We start from the raw sequence: 17,031 nt of genomic DNA, 5'->3' as shown, positions 1-17,031 counted from the left end.
AGGAATTTGTTTTGGATACAGAGATCTGCAGTATTATTGGAGAAACTGATAAAAATAGGTCTTGCATCACTACAGGAGACTACATTTCCAGATATGGATAGTTACTAACATCAGGATACTGGCATTTCTGGATATAGTAGCTCAGGGAGTTCTTCAGTCATGACTCAGTAAATGTGAAAGAGGAAGTGCTATTTTAAATTAGACAATTTAGATCCAGAAGTTGTAAAACTTGTAATAGCGAGTAGCTTACTGAGAAAACAACTGTTCTCTTCCCATTAGACTTTGTGAAGATAATCTAAAGACATTCTTTAGCCTATATCAAATAAATATTATAATTTGAATAAATTCAATGAAATAGTATATGAAATAATGCTAAAATCAAATTGAGCAGTTATGCAGTGAAAATCTAATTGATGTGAAACAATATTTAAATGCAGCTAAGAAAGTAAGAGAAAATTTTAAAAACAAAAATCTTTTTTTTTTCATTCATGGATTTGGAAATAGTGGTATAAAATCTGGTATAAATCAGGATTAAGCTGCATTGGAACAGATGCAGAAAGGAGCTGTAAGAACTCAGAAAAGAGCTGATACAGTTTTTTGCATTTATGTAGTAAAAACATGTATGATAAAAGACAATGTTCTATGTAAGAATCAATGCTATAATCAGTAAAGAAATGCTTATCAGAAAAACATTAAAACTGTCATGAAAGTCTGGATATAAAATTCACGGAAATAAATAAAACTGGAAATAGTATTTTTAACTACCACAGCAATGAGGCTTTGGAATAACCTTTCACTAAAACTCTGCCCTAGGGAGGCCACAACTTGAATACTGTGTCCAGTTCTTGGTTTTCCAATTCAAGAAAGAGAACTTCTAGGTAGAGTCCAATGGAGGTCCACAAAGATGATTCAGGGCCTGGGGCATGTCCTTTATGAGGAGAGGCATCTGATGAGTCTTGAAAATTTTATAAGATTAAGTACAGGATAATGTTTCCTGCCACAGACTGTATATTCTATACATATATTTATTTTTCTCTTTCATTATCTTCATGCACTAAATTTGAAGATGCTTTGCTCAGAAGAGAAGTGGATGATACTTCAGTAAGACAGAAGCCTGTAAGATGATAATATTCAAATAATCTAAGTTTCAATTGGATCCTATGTAGAATTTTCACAGATTAAGTATATGACATAAATAAATAATAACTAATAAGTAAATTTGCATGGAAATGATTGAAAATAAACATATGGGAAAACTGACTTGGCTTAAAACAGACCCGCATTACTTATAGCTCAGTACTAGATAACAACCTCAGAAGGGGAAGAGAAGAAAAAGTAGAAAGAGAGATTATGGGAATACCAATACTGGAAAAAAAGAAAGAGAAAATGATTTAAATTTTTAAGAATGGAAACTATAAGGAAAAATGGTGGAGAAGATATTGTGGGATTCAAAACAGTAAGTTTCAATACACCCATTCTCTGCTTAATGTAATAGAGTTATGATTTTCAAATCCTTGGAATTTGGAATTTGGTCTATGAGACACTAGTAACCTCTAAGTGCATACTATTATCTTCCTTCTGGGTGAAAGATAAATGCACTTAAAATTTGTCTGAAAACACAGACTAAGAATAGATAATTATAATACTTGTCTTTATCTTACATTTGTGTCTAGCATTATAAACACATTTATCATGCTATATAAATTTATGTCTGTAAAAATACTTCAAAACAATTATTATATATATACAATTAGCTTAGTCATTAGCAAACACAAATGCGACTCTGCTTTTTGTAAAATTAATATAAGACCACTTTTATGAAGAATAAAGTCAGTGGATGAAGTATGAATAATACACAGTTTATTTATTTGTGTTCATATCTCAAAGAGACATACATATCTTAGCAGGTAGGTAGAAAGATTCCTCCTCTAACATTTGTTGTTTTTCAACTGAAAATCAAAACAAAACATGCCTCTATCTCTTTAAATGGAAGTCTGTTACATCACAGCTCCATGTGAGACATTCTGTTTGGAAAAGGAAAAAGAAATGAACCATAGCCATCAAATTAAACGTACCTTTGGTACTGGGAAAATATGCTTCAGATGTCAGCAGCATATCTCCTAATTAAGAGCAATGACATATCTTCCCCATTGGTTTAACTTTGTTAATGAGAAAAAACATTCCTTATTCACAAAGTGAAATCCAGTGACAGTCTTCAGCATATGTAACTATTTTCTGCACATCTGAGATCCTTTGCAGCCCAATGTGTATTTCATATTTATTATGTAAGGCAATTTTTTGTAATTTAGTATGCCTTGATATAGCTTACAGATTACATTCCACAATAGAAAAATCAAAGATCTCAACAACAGAAGCTAGCCTAGTCTTAAACTCACTATTCACAACAAATTTTAAGCAAATCAAATTCAAAAATTCATCATTTCATAAAGCTGAGATAACATCAAAATAACTGTAAAAAACATAGAAAGACCCAGAAGATGGTGCCAAGGAGACCTGAACATGAAGTCATCATAGTATGTCATCATTCATATCTACAACACTGAATGAACTGAAACTGCAGCAATGATGAAACACCATAGAGCTGATTGTATACTCATGAAACAGACTATAATGATTAAACCTGATTTTATTTTACGTGCATTAACTGGTCAGCAGCTTTTTCTGGTTAATTTTCCCTCTGCTCTAAATTGTGCAAAGTCAGTAGAGCTTGCTAAATTGATTTTTCTTCAATTCTGTATGCCAAGATTGATACAAAGAATACAGTATGATGTAATTTAGCTAACATTATTTTGTGTACTTTCCTATGGACATTTACTTAAGCACACACAGAGATACTGAATACAGATTACTGATACAAAATATCTATACACAATAAATAATAATAGGAATTTCCAGTTCATGTTGAAAATACAGATTTGGCTATGTAAAAGGTCAATCAAGTGCATTTGTTAACACAAGTATTAGGTATTCTTAACTTTTTAAAAGTAGCAATTTAAATTAAAATACAACCCTATTATCTGAAGTTCAGAAAGGCATGTGTTAGGCACTAAGCTTAGCAGACTTCAGGTGACAGAAAAGGTGCACAAGGCAAATATATGCCTAAGGTACGCTACTCTCTTCATAGCTCTTCCTTCTCACTATTTCTTTCCCTCTTTAAATTGTTTTCGTGAAAGCAGAACTCTAACTCATCCTGTTGGACTTTGAAACCACAACAAAACAAGTGGTATTAAATTAGTTCTTAAAAAAATCACTTATTATAATCTGTTCTATTAACACAAGTCCTGGTTCAGATACTGGGTTTCATGAGCTCAAGACAAAGCAGTAGAACACATAGATTTTGGGGATGGAGGGAAAAAGGAATGGAGAACTAAAAAGCTCACTGGGTTGTTTTTGGATTAAATCACATCCGTATTTTCTTCTCTGTGCATTAGAACCAAAGACAGAAAAGTGCATGAAAACATTTCACACTTGCAGGAGCAAGTTTACAAATACACTTGCCACTATAGTTTCTAGAGGGATACTGAATATCTAGTGTATGTTGCAGGTTATTATCTCCATTTTGTAATATATCTAAAAATTAATGTTTGATTATTTTAGTTCAGCACAGAAGCAAGACTTCTTACTGTAAGATGCTGAGAAATATTTCTACAACCTGCTTCAGCCATATGGAAATGAAGGTGTTTACCTTTGATATAGATAACACAAATGGTCAGAAATACATGGAGGAATAAAAGCCTCATGAACTGAGAACTTGACTTAAAACAGATAAAAACACAATGAGGATTTCCACAGGATGGGAAAAATGTAAGCACTCTCATGATGTAAAGTACAGCATCTAGACTTTTCAGTAGCAAGTGCAAGAACTAGATGCTTAGATCAGATTAAGCTCACCTTTCACTCTCCATAAATTCCTAATAACATTCATGGTCCAAGGTTTTATCCAGAAACTGCTATACATAAAAGAAAACTGAATCCAGCACTCAGACTGATAAAAATTTATTTCTGTAATCCATTGTAGCATTGCAAAAATTCACTTTGCATAAAAGTAACTTCCCTAGGAGTGAGTAAAATATTGAAAAATGAAAATAATGAAAAATTCTTGAAAGGACAGTATCCTGAACTTCCTTTTTGGCCAATGCTTGTAATCTTCAAGTTTCAAAGAAGTTTCTTTTCCATCTCCCTCCTAAGTACATAAGATAATAAATAGCCATCACAGTACATTCATACTACAAAAAGAAAACTACTCCACTGCTTACTATGTTGCACTTGATAAAGGCAGAATAAGTGTCATTACTACTGAAGGTGATTGGGTAAAAGTGACAGAGACAAAAAATAAGCTTTCTTTTCAAATGGTAATCTCTATAGTATGATAAATAACTTCTTATACCCTGTGGATAAGACAGTGTAGGCATAAAGGCTGTACAAGATGCAAATGCAACAATTCAAAACATATATTTTGAATGCATACTCCAAAAGAGCTCCATGCAGCAGAAAAAGGACTACAGTGGATTGGCATTTCAAGGCGAGACATTTGTCCTATATCTTGCAGAGTACTTTTTTGGATAAATCTACAGTTTAGACTCAACCAAGAATATCTTGCTGCTTGCTTTCCCAAAAGTCTGCAATGAATCTGGTATGATCAAACCGAGAAACATCTTGTTATAAGGCGTAATGGAGTACAGCCAACATATTTGGATTCAGGCCTGCACTACTGATTTAAAAGCTACAAGTGGAGAAGAGAATGATGGAATGCATACAAGAATAAAATTGAAGCTGACTTGAATGTAATTTTCAAATAAGGATTTAATAAGACAGTTATGGAATGCTAATTAAAAATGCCAACATATTAAACACATTCATAGTAATTTAACAGTTCCTTATGTGGCAACCAGTTATCAAAAGCACATTGTTCTCAGTGGCATTGAAATACATGATGGTTTATTCTGAGTTTGTGGTCATCCTCTCACAGCTTTTCAAGCAATTAATTAACATTCAAAGTATAGGTATTAGGAACATGGTAAATATTTCAAATCAAGCCATCACTTGATTCTGACAATATTGACAATATGACAATATTGGCTTTAGTCTGGCTCACAAATCCTTTCTGCTTTATCTCAACATGGAATTACAAAAGCTTTGTCTACAGGTACGCTTGTGCAAAGTAATTTCTAAATGTTCATGCCTTTAAACAACACCACTGTAATCTTTATGGCAACCATGAGAGGATGAACACATTGCCTAAGCTATTAACTAAGATACTTAAGGTAAACTCACCAAAAAAAAAAAATAAAAAATAGGATTTGTAAGCTCACAAAAAGAGAGAGAGAGCAGGAATGAAAAGGAAGCAGACCTAGTGACCTAGGGAGAGAGAAACAAGCCTTCTGTTCCCTGGTACAAAATATACACTCACCCATCAATGGTTCTTGCTGATACTGAAATTGGCAGTGTCTTACTCATCACTGTTAAGGAGCAAGAGTTTTCAAAGCCCTTTATCAACGCACTAGCCCAGAGACAACTTAATAAGACCGGCCGGGATAAACACATATACATGACAAATAGCAAATATGTAAGCATACAGACAGCCTTACTTTTAAGTCAGAAAACTAAATTTAAACTCTGAACCCTGCTAGTAATTTTACAGTAGTACAATTTTGCTAGGAAGAAATGCCCTGGCATAGCTTACAGTGACCCAGAAAGGAAAAAGTTTAAGTATTTTTAACATTCTGAAATCCCTCTGATGTGCCACCTCTCCCTTAGATAGTCAAAGCTCCCTGTGTCAGATTCTCCAGCCCTGATTCTTAGAAGGCAGCCTGGGTTCATGTGAATAGGGAATGGGAATAAAAAATTCCCTTGCTATTGGCAGTGACACCAGGTGACACAGACCAGGCCTGGAGGGACATAGGTGTAGTTTCTGCTGACAGCATTGATACTCAACTTTTCAGCACAGCTGAAAAGGAAGCACTATGCAGCTGGGAAGCAAGAGTACCATTCTTTAAAAGTCTTTATTCCTGAGGCATCACAGGCCATTTTTCATAAGTCCAGTTATAAGTATTGCAAAAACAGAGCTGAAAGAATGAGCACTAACTTGTCCCTCCAATCAATTTCAGAAAACTTACTCGTGCGCGTTTGCTAAAATTACTTTAGAATTCTGAGACTCAATTTAAAATTTGTCACCTTGATTGACATATATATATATACATATAATGGTATGTGTATCCGCATCTATGTAAGTAAAGAGCAACCGGCCAGAAATGCCATATATATACTATATAGGTGTTGCACGACTGTATGAAAAAAGCAAGCTATGAGAACTTGAAATATGTATATAAAACTAACACAGAAATATGAAGGCATGAGAAGCAGTAAACTTGAAAGCAGCTAATGCCATTCAACTACATTCTCTCACTCGTGTTTACAATTTATAAAAGAGAAAATCAACAAGTATTTGCTGTAGATTTTTTTTGTCATCAAAGAGACAAGCTGTCCCAAAAAATAACAATAATAATAATAAAGATATTTTTCTTCCAAAATGTATACACGAGGTTCTTTGAGCTCTTTGCGTCATCATCACAGTCTTCTAAAAGATTATAGCTTCTTCAGCTAGTGAAAGAAACTTGGAATACCTCAAGACAGTATTGTTATTGTATAATTATTAAATTATATAAAAATGATAAAATAAAATATTCTAATAATATAAAAAACAAGGACTGTTCATTTTAATGTTGAATATCTAGTTTTAAAATCTACAGCTATACTCATTTTGAGTGTAGTATTCTTAACTAATTTCCTTCATGAACTATCTAGGCTACAGCTACAATTTACCATTCCAAAAGATACGCACTAAAGTGCAGAAATAAGTCATGTGGACACAAAGAGCATCTCCTTGTTTATTATTGCAAAATAAGCTACTATTTACTTGAATTCTTCAGAGTGGTTACAGTGTCAAGAATCTTGAAAGCTTCTTGATTTGATGGAAGCTATGGAATATTTCAGTTGTTGAGAATAGGTAGTGGGAATAGTTATGAATAAATTTAAGGTCCACTTAAGCAGTGTAGTAGTCCAAAAAGTGTCCTATATCATTACACAAACAATGGCTTCATTATTTTTCAATTTTTCATTTTCCTAATGTGGGTAAGACTAATAGCTCAGACTTTCTAAAAACAGCCTCCTTTCGTCCTGCATCAGCTCCAGCACTAGATGTGGTCACAGGACAGTTTTTGGCAGCTGTGGGATCTGGATTCCAAGCTCTGGAATGCAATCTTTTTTTTTTTTTTTTCTTTTTTAATTTTATTTTATTTTCTGAGCAGTGGTGTCTTGATTGGCTTTGAAACAGCAAAGTAAAACAATATAGGAACATTTAGATAATCATGCTTCTATTTTTAAACCAATGTAAAAAAGGCATTAAGTGAAATAGATAAAGAAGCTTTAGGACACTTTAGAGTCTAAACACTGAGATTCAGGATTGTGGAATGTAGAAAATACCAGTGGTTCATTCTATTTTTGTTTGTGATGATCCATAGACATCCAAATGTATTTAAAATGTTTGTTTTTAAAGGAGATAAAACTTTAAGATAAAAACCTTAATCAACTTAGAGCAATATATTCTGGAAGAAATAACTAATACTTTTATAAAGCACAGACTGGAAATCGTTTTGAAAACAGTTGTGGCAGGAAAAGATTTACACTGAAAACAGTACATGCTGAAAATGGCAAGTAGATAAGGAGTTGTCATGTGAACCATGAGATAGAAGTTTAACAAAACATTTTTCAGATTACTGAGATATATGATAGAACTTGACAATTAGAACATGATAGACGTAATAAAAGCTATAATGCTTCTCTGTAAAATACAAACACAGTTCACCAGCCAGTGGCCAAGGAATTTCCTGAAGTGCTGAATCAAGATTAGATGCAGAATTCAATTAACTGTAGTCATGTTCACATGTCACTGAAAAACCTGAAAATCTCCTCTCATCTATAAAGATATGAGATTCTCCTACATCAGTGATTTTTAAACTGTGGCCTGGAAAATCCTCTTGCTCTTTCCTCTTGAAACCCACGGGTTATGGCATGAAAGCAAGCTTCATAAGATATGTTCTGTCACACCATGCAGTTGCTACAGGTGGCCTGTGAGAAGTCTGTGCCTTCACTGTTTGCCACTGCTTTCCTTACAGCCCCTGAGAAAGTCTAGGTTTGATTTGGCATCTTTCTGGAAGTACAATTTTCCTGATGAGAAAACACTAAGAATGCTCCTGATGTCTGACTACTACTAGTTCAGGCAGTTCTTTATTCTCCAAAGTTTTAAAGTCAACCTCATGGTCTTGCAAGAACAGATGAAAAATTTTTGAATGATTTTGTTGACAGCTGCAAACATAAGTCTGGACTAACATCATTGAGGAGATCTGCCTTCTGCACAGAGCAGGCACTTGAATTTTCATTTATCAGTGGCTGCCTTTAAAGAATTTTGAATGTGTAATCACAGTTACTGGCTTTGCACAGGAATGAAAATGATAAAACATAAGCCTTTTCTGGCTCCTGGTAAATTTTTGTACCTAAATTTAATGATAGAAATATAAGCAGAAGGGAAAAGAAAGCATCTCTATTAACTATTTCAGTGACCAACATAAAGCCCTCATACAACAGAAACATAATATCCTTATAGAAGGTTCTGTATTACTAGTTGGACATGGATTACCAAAGATAAAGATATTCACATTAAACTATACTTTTTAACTCACAAGCCTGCAAACTGCTTGAAACGGCCTGGAAGCAGGTAACCAAGCCTATTCTAATTGAGCTTACTTGCTCTAGTAACTAGTTACAAAATAAATAAATAAATAACAAATACACCTCTTCTGCACACTCCAACCTCTCCTTATCTTTGCAAGACATAACTATATCTTGCAATAACAAAAATATCTATAGTATCACTGCTAAGTTAAATTATCTGGTTTTGGTAACACCAGATTTTGCACCATCCAGCAGTAGAGTTTATTGTCTGTCTGGTAAGATACATGCATACAGCCGATGGTACAGGCCCAGAAGGCTGTGCATGTCTACTAGCTGACAATGGTCATTCTTATTTATACTATAAGAGACTTATTTGGCATCTCTGGAATTATATCCCTATTCTCAGATGGTTATGGGCCTGGGATTTTACTTTCCAACATCAGATATGGGCCAGTCTCTTGGGATGCTTTCAGTTATCTACTGAAAATGTATTGATGGCAGTTTTTGAAGAGTGATGTCATACTCTTCAGACAGTAAGAGTCATCTGCCTGAATTTTCCCACAAAGCACTGGATCAACTCACATTAACCTTCTGAGGTGACCAGCACCACTGCAGGCATGTTCTACAGCAGAGCAGAGGATTGCAGCTGGACAAAGTGGGGTTCTGAGAGAGCCACCTGGAGCTGTCAGGAGCCCCTTCACTCATGAGAGAAGGCAGTGTAGTGGGACACAGCCAGGAGCAGTGGTGGGACATCCCCAAACATACACAGGCAGCCACTAGGGAGCACAAGCAACCAAGATAGGCAAATAGGTCACCAGAGCTTTAAACTAGATAAGATAAGAGGAGGGAATGCACTTCTGTTGCGATTAGAAAACTATGTCCTTATTGCTACCATAGAAACATGGTGAGACAAATTGCACAACTGAAATACTATAATTGAGGGCTACAAGCCTTTCAGAAGAGTAACTCAGGACATAAAGAGGCAGGGGAGTTGTCCTCTGTGTTAAGGAGTGAGCAGATTGTGAAAAGATGCCTGTGAGTTTTCTGTGCATCTCATCTGTTAGAAAAATAGCTCCATGGCAGATTTTCCTGTTGGATACATTCTGATCATAGCAGGAAATCACAGGAAAGAAAAAAGAATAGATTGCTCCTCTGCATTAGGACAGACTGATTCTATACATATAGCTTGTGCTTTCTGTCCTGGAAAACTACACTCTATTTACTACAGAAATTCAAACTGTGTGGCAGACCCTCATAACAGATTTTCTGACTTGTTAGTAATCATGTAGCCTTCATTCTTGTAAATGCCTTATCTGTTATCTTTGGTTTGAGAGAGAGAGAGATGCTGAATGCTCATAATTACATCTGAAGTGAAAATCTTGCATCTTGATTGCTATGTAATGAGAAGTGAACTGAATAATATAATAACATTCTTTCTCAGACAATGAACTCGAGGAAAGTATATGTTTTGGTTTTAATGTCTGTAAGCCTTTGAATCCACTTCTGTAAAATATCCTGTATAAATTATAGAAATTTATGAAAATAAATTCACTAATACTTAAGAAATGTGTATATAAATCAAATAACAGAAAAGTGCTTCTCTTGAAATTAGTGACAGTTTTTGAAACAAAGTCTGTGCCGCATACAGTGAACAAGTTATGTGAGTACACATACACTCAAAATATGTCAGGTGAAACATTGATGAGATTCTTCACAATATTTCTTATTATCTATTTCTGGCTGAATCAATCATTCAGAGAATACAATATATGCTTACATAGTCAAATAAGGTATCTCAGAGTAATTAGAATGGAATAAAAGTTCTCCATATTATACCTAAATAACAACAGCAATGTCACATTTTCTTTGCAATATTCTTTTAACTTGATTGTGTTTTCATACATACCTATCTGCACAGAAATATGGTCACAGGGATTACACAGCACTATCTTGAAATAAAATCTGAGAATATTTCTCAGTTTACTTTCCACTTACATGAACACAATCATGACACACTTACAAACAGCTAAAAGATTTTCAGAACAAAGGAAACAACATATCAGTTCACTGGTACTGACAGAACTGCAATAAAATACTGTTTGGTCCTTTAGACCACAGAGAATGAATGTGTAGACAGAGGTAGCGGAAGACTAGCACTTCTGTTCAATAAATCTTTATTTCAGTCTTCGCAATTAGTCAGTAGCTTAATGTAATTCCAGAATGTCATATAATTACCCACAGTGAAAGAAGGAAGTACTGGTTTTGCCTAATGTGAAAACTCTCTGACGAGTTTGTAAAGAACTACGGACAGCCAGACTTAGAGCAGATTAATTAGTACACACACAGTGGACTATTTAATGCTTTCACTCCATTTGTTAACTGCATTCTTTGACCTGAGCAACAAGACTTATCAAAAGATATCTACTCCGTCCTTCCAAAGTCCTAACTATACATGCTTCCCATGATGATAACAGGCTGACTTTAACTCATGCACTGAGAATGGTAACTCTGGGCACTGCCCTCTAGAACTATAAGAAAATGTTGATTAAAATGTCAGTAAGCAAGGCTGTATCAACATTAAATTATTCTAGAATCACTTTTCCTCCTCAACAGTCTTTATCTTGAATTTAACCCATAAAATACATCAGCAGTTCACAGAACTATGAAGCTAATAAAGCACCATTTCTGTTAAACCACAGTGTGCTGAACACCATAAAAAAAACCAAACCTTGAGTATGTTAGACCTATACACTTACAGCAGTTTTAAGTCAGCTGGCTTGCTTAATTTCATACTAAAGGCACCATTAAGTTTATGTTTCTCAGCTTTTCCCATATTCTTTTCTTCAGCAGTATCCAGGGAATTCTGAAATTCTCCAGACTTGATAAACATTTCTTGCCAATAGTTAAGCAGAAGAGAGTGGAAATACATTTTTCATGAAACTGCTTTATCTTTTTGTTACCTTCCATGGTGCATTGTATGAAATAAATATTTTTAAAGGATAATTTATCTCTTAAATAACCTATGAATTTTACTTTACTCGTTAAAAAATTAATAACATATAAACTCACTTTGAATGGGCAAGTCAAATAAAAGTAGAAAATTAGGTTGAAAAACATTCTAAATGAGAAATACTTCCATTTCATTTGTTTGTCTGTTTGTTTTTTAGTAAGATGATAGAGTATGGTTGCAAAATGTACATTCTTGCAGATATTTCTGAACAATTATTTAGAACAATAGTTAAGTCCTACCGGATCTTCTGTTCTGTGGCTATTCAGCAAATCAGACAGGAAATCATCGTGTAGGCTTTCTCTCCGAATCAGTGTAAATTCACGTAGGAAAACTGCTCCTTGGCTTTGGTCTCCACAAACCTAGCAGGAAAGCATGATATTAGGAAAAGCAATGTTTCAATTCTGCTGTAGATGCCATCTTTAAATATATCAGGATGGATACTAAAATATCCACTATTGGTATTTTGCATTCTATTATTAAACTCAGTCTTGGAAGCTAGCACTGATGACCCTGGGGATGTTCAAGGAAAGACTAGATGTTGTGTTGAGGGACATGGTTTAGTGGGAGCTATTGGTAATAAGTGAACAGTTGGACTGGATGATCTTTTAGGTCTTTTCCAACCTTGGTGATTCAATGATTCTATAATTCTTTTAAGATGAGAGTCAGTAAATTGGATTAATACCCAGGAAGATTGTTTTCCATATCTCAAGCTTTCTTAAGACCTCAGCTACATATATGTATTACAGTTTCATTCTCTCAGGAAACCTATTGTCATTGTAACACAGCTTATTTTTTTAGCTGATATGCAGAGTATCTTAGAAGACAGTTGACTAACATAGGCATCTGGGCAACTCAGCCCTTCCTAAGAACTGAGTAAACCACACAAATGAAGAGCATCCTGGAAGAAATCTGACCCTAAGCTGACTGAAATCAGCATCTGCAGAAGTATGTGAGAAATGATGTTTCATTAAACGCATACATGAAGATCAACAAGATAGCACCAAATTTTCTCAAGATCAGGAAGATTTGTGAGTATTCAAGTATCCAAATATCTTTACAGAGAGGCTTAGGAAATTGAGAGAAGACAAAATACCAGCAAAAATTGGAGCAAAAATGTTTTTCTCATTTTTATAGCTCAGTTCATACCACTCTTAGATCAGTCTGAAGAATAAATTGTTCCGTTAGATTCCGTGGTGTGAGTGCCTTGACAATGATAAAAAGGATTATTCTTAGTTATTAGTAGAATTCATATGCATGAATATCTTGGATCTCAAGACAAAAACCAACTGGAACTTGAAGTATATGGCAGAAAATGATACATTAAATACCAGATAAATAACAATGTCATTTATAGTGAGGGATGAGAAATGTAGGCTTTTAACAAGCTAAGTTACAGTTGTGCAATGTTCATTTTGGTTTACAGCAACTTGTGTATATATTTCAGCTCTGAGTTATTCTCAGTAAAAGCTAACAACAGCATTATACTTTAGCTCCTGCACACTTCCAAGTGAAAAGGTGCCACATCTTTATGGGAGTCTTCTTTCCCACTGTCTTTCTTGACCTTGCAAAAAACACAATCAAGAAGGAAAAGTAGCCTAGAAGGACAAGAGGTGTGTCTAAACAGGTGCAAGCTGCCAAAAAAACATTGATTTGTACCTCTGATTCCTCAAGCAAAGTTAGAGTTCTGAAACAAAATAATTATTATTGCTATATTTAATCTTCCATCTTCTTTTCCACTATACTGATCCAAAGAGTTCTTTTTCTTTATTGTCCAAGAAAGAATTTGGTTGAGCAAAGATGGGGACAGTCCCAATACCATGAGCCAAATTTAGAAGCAGTTATGGTTCAGCTCTGAATCTGACTTTTGAAAGCTGTTTTGTCTTTGTACCAAAGTCCGTGTAAAAACTGAAAACATGCAGAGACGTTACAGCACAACTCTGTCACTGTTAGTCATTCTGAACACTCCTTATTCTTACATGGAAAGCCAGAAAGTTATGCAAAATTTAAAATCTATTCTGTATGTTTCCTTCTGGGAATTTATTGAGTCCGATCACATCATTTTTCTCAGAGGAATACATTCAAGAACAGATACTATCCTGTGTAACTGAAGACATCAGAAACTGATGATCAGAAAATGCTGCATTTCTGTACTGTACATTAAACAATATTAAACTACTTTTTCATAAATGTTCAGTATTTTCCAGGCTTTCTGGTTTCCCATGGAGAAATATGCAGGACCAAGTAATAAGAGTCCATGTCAGTGTATTTCTACTCAAGTTGACAATTTGAATACTTTACTGTCATTAAGTTATCTCATGGTTTAAATCAGACAATCCATGGTTAATTTGATTTGGGAAGTAAGGTGACTCTAAAAGAAGAAATCTGACTTTTAGGCACAGGCTAAAAATAATTTCAGATTGGAGTTTTCTTTCTCTTTCACCAATTGAAACCTTAAGGGATGGACTGGAACCCAAAAAAATGATCATTCTGCCCCTCATAAATGTCCTCTCTTTAAAATTTAGTTTTGCTTTGAATCAGTTCAAATAAACTGTTTTCTTGTTTTCTCGTTCTCTATTCACAGTAAAAAATAAATAAATAAATAAATAAATAAATAAATTTAATAAAAAGGTAAATAAAACTACCAAAAAAAAGTTTTTCTTTTTTTTTTTTTTTTTTTTTTTTTTAAAAAAAGACTGTTTCTAGGTCATTGTAACAAGAATGAAAAAAAATGGAATAAGATTGTAATAAACCTGTCACAGGTTACAATGGCAATGTTTATGTTCCCAGTGACACTATCCCAATAAAAAATGTGCTTATGGGATTAGACTGCTTTCTCATGAGTGTCTTTATTACTGACATGCTGGACAGGCACCTGATGGAGCATTGTTACTATCTAGAAAATACTTAACATCTTGTGAAAAGTCAGGAGGAACCTCAGATGATGATATACATTACTCATGCCTTCTCAGCAAATAGTAGGCTTGTAAGATATCCAATTTTTGGGGTAGTCCTAAAGTTTTCATCTCTCTTTCAAGTAATAGTGTACGTTTGGAAGAAATTTAGTATCTCTGCTGAAGACAGAAGAGACTCTTCCAGCTCTATGCTAACTAGTACCAGAAGAATTTCTCCTACATGCTTTGAAGTGCAGTGTTCTTTTTCATATCATTGGAGTTTTCTTGGAAAGCAACTCACAAATATTGGATGTCCAGCTTTCCTTGGTTGCTACTTCTTGTCTCACACCTCTTACTTCTTACTGCTTTTATCCTTTTGTCAATTGTCTTAGAAATGCGCAAAAGTCCTCTCTAGATTTGCAAATGAATTCAAATATAAACTACCAGTTTTTCAGCACTGCAATGTCTTCTTCAGATATCTGAAAACAAAATTACGTTTTCTGGGGAATGTAAAATAGAGGGGAAAAAAATTCTTTATCCCTTTTGAAAACAAGGTTGTCCTGAGAGCTGAATATCAACGATATTGTTTTCTGGCTCCAGACTTTCCAAACTCTGCAGATATTATTGTTTCTGAATTAACAGTCTGTCTCTTAGGAAACTAGCCACTGTCTGTAGTGGTTTTTGTAGGTTTAGAAATTTTAAAGAGAAAAGGAGGTTCTTATTTTGCTTCTCTGATGGTATTCACAAAGTGCCTCAAAATACAAACCCTAACTGCAAATTATTTCCCAAGGGAATGTTTTATTCAACAGAGAAATGTTCCCACCAGAAATCTTTTTGCTTGTCTTGAAATATATTTAATCTCTTCTCTTTCTTCCCCTTCTTTCCACAGAGACTGAATTCATGATTATCTTAATGGTAATGCCCTGACTTCTTTTTAAGCTCTGTGAAGGAAATGTGGCTTTGTGCTAATTATTTTCAGTCCTTAAACAGCCACAATAGATGAGTCTGGTTAATGTATTCATTAAAAGAATTATTTAAGCTCCATTTCAGTCTCTCATTATAAATGAACAAAAGAAACAAAAAGTGATTTGCACTCAAGAATTACAGCATGAAGTGTCTGTTAAACAAAACCACCAGCTATTAACATCTTGGACAGACATTAGCAAGATGGGGATAAATTTGTAAAGCATACACACGCCTACACTTGACCCACTGTGTAACAACAAGGGAGAAAGCCAATACAGCCCCATTAAATGGAGTGGCAAAAATGCAGTATGTACAAAAACAAACCCATTCTCCTGCTGCCAAGCAATCTTGGCAATAAATAAATAAATAAACAAATAAAAGTAGTAGGAGGAAGCAGGAAAGGAGGAGAAAAAAAAGAAGAAAAGGGAAGGGAAGGGAAGGGAAGGGAAGGGAAGGAGGGAAGGAAGGAAGGGAAGGGAGGGGAAGGGAAGGGAAGGGAAGGGAGGGAAGGGAAGGGAAGGGAAGGGAAGGGAAGGGAAAGGGAAGGGAGGGAGGGAGGGAAGGGAAGGGAAGGAAGGAAGGGGAAGGGAAGGGAAGGGAAGGGAAGTGGAAGGGAAGGAAGGGGAGGGAAGGGAAGGGAAGGGAAGGGAAGGGAAAGGAAGGGAAAGGAAGGGAAAGGAAGGGAAAGTAAAAGAAAGGAAGCAAAGGTAAGTATAAAGGAAGGGAAAGGAAGGGAATAGAAAAGAAAGGAAAGGAAGGGAAAGGAAGGGAAAGGAAGGGAAAGGAAGGGAAAGGAAGGGGCAGACTATGAGGGAAAAAGGGGTGAAGTCAGAAAGAATCAAACAAATCAAAGATATACGAATCCTTTTAAATCCTGCTGGTTAGAGTCTCAGCAGTAGTCACGACAAAATGCACAGATGCAAAGTAGTGTCCAGAAAAGGGGAATTTATTTCTTTGGAGAATGTAATCTAGTTTCTCATTTACTGAATAGTAATTTCAGCTAACATTGTGGACTTCAACTGAAACCACCAACACAAAGAGTTCGAGTACTGCCAATAGAATGTTTATTTTATTGTACATTTATCACATTAATGTAAAATAATTGCTATTATCACAACATTAGTCTTTATAGAGTGGCCAACTTTAGGCAACGTTTGTTCTCTATAGTCCTCTAATACTGATGTAACTCTGGCCATCTTTAGTAGGGATTAGAACTTCAGGAATGTCCTGCAAGAAACCTAGTGGTCAGTAATTACATATAAAGTAATTTCTGTTAAGCAAATCATACAGCTAGATAGATACTTCAAACAGATAATAGTGGTATTAGTAAACAGTAGTAATATTACATGAATATAGTAGTAATATTACATGATCTGAAATTCAATCAGATAGGTTTCAATTATTTCATTTAGT

The 17,031-nt window shown here is 34.8% G+C and overlaps 1 protein-coding gene across 2 annotated transcripts in view; it reads right to left on the bottom strand.

Moving 5' to 3' along the window:
• Positions 1-17,031, bottom strand: part of ADAMTSL1 (ADAMTS like 1) — a 382,509-nt gene that overhangs the window by 287,163 nt on the left and 78,315 nt on the right. For both annotated transcript variants that reach the window (XM_015849101.2, XM_015849102.2), the window contains exon 2: positions 12,001-12,120. In XM_015849101.2, the coding sequence (XP_015704587.1) occupies positions 12,001-12,120 (120 nt within the window). The remainder of the gene's footprint in view (positions 1-12,000; positions 12,121-17,031) is intronic.

Source organism: Coturnix japonica, chromosome Z (assembly GCF_001577835.2).
Source record: "Coturnix japonica isolate 7356 chromosome Z, Coturnix japonica 2.1, whole genome shotgun sequence".
Taxonomy (NCBI): domain Eukaryota; kingdom Metazoa; phylum Chordata; class Aves; order Galliformes; family Phasianidae; genus Coturnix; species Coturnix japonica.
This window is presented reverse-complemented; position numbering and strand designations above follow the sequence as displayed.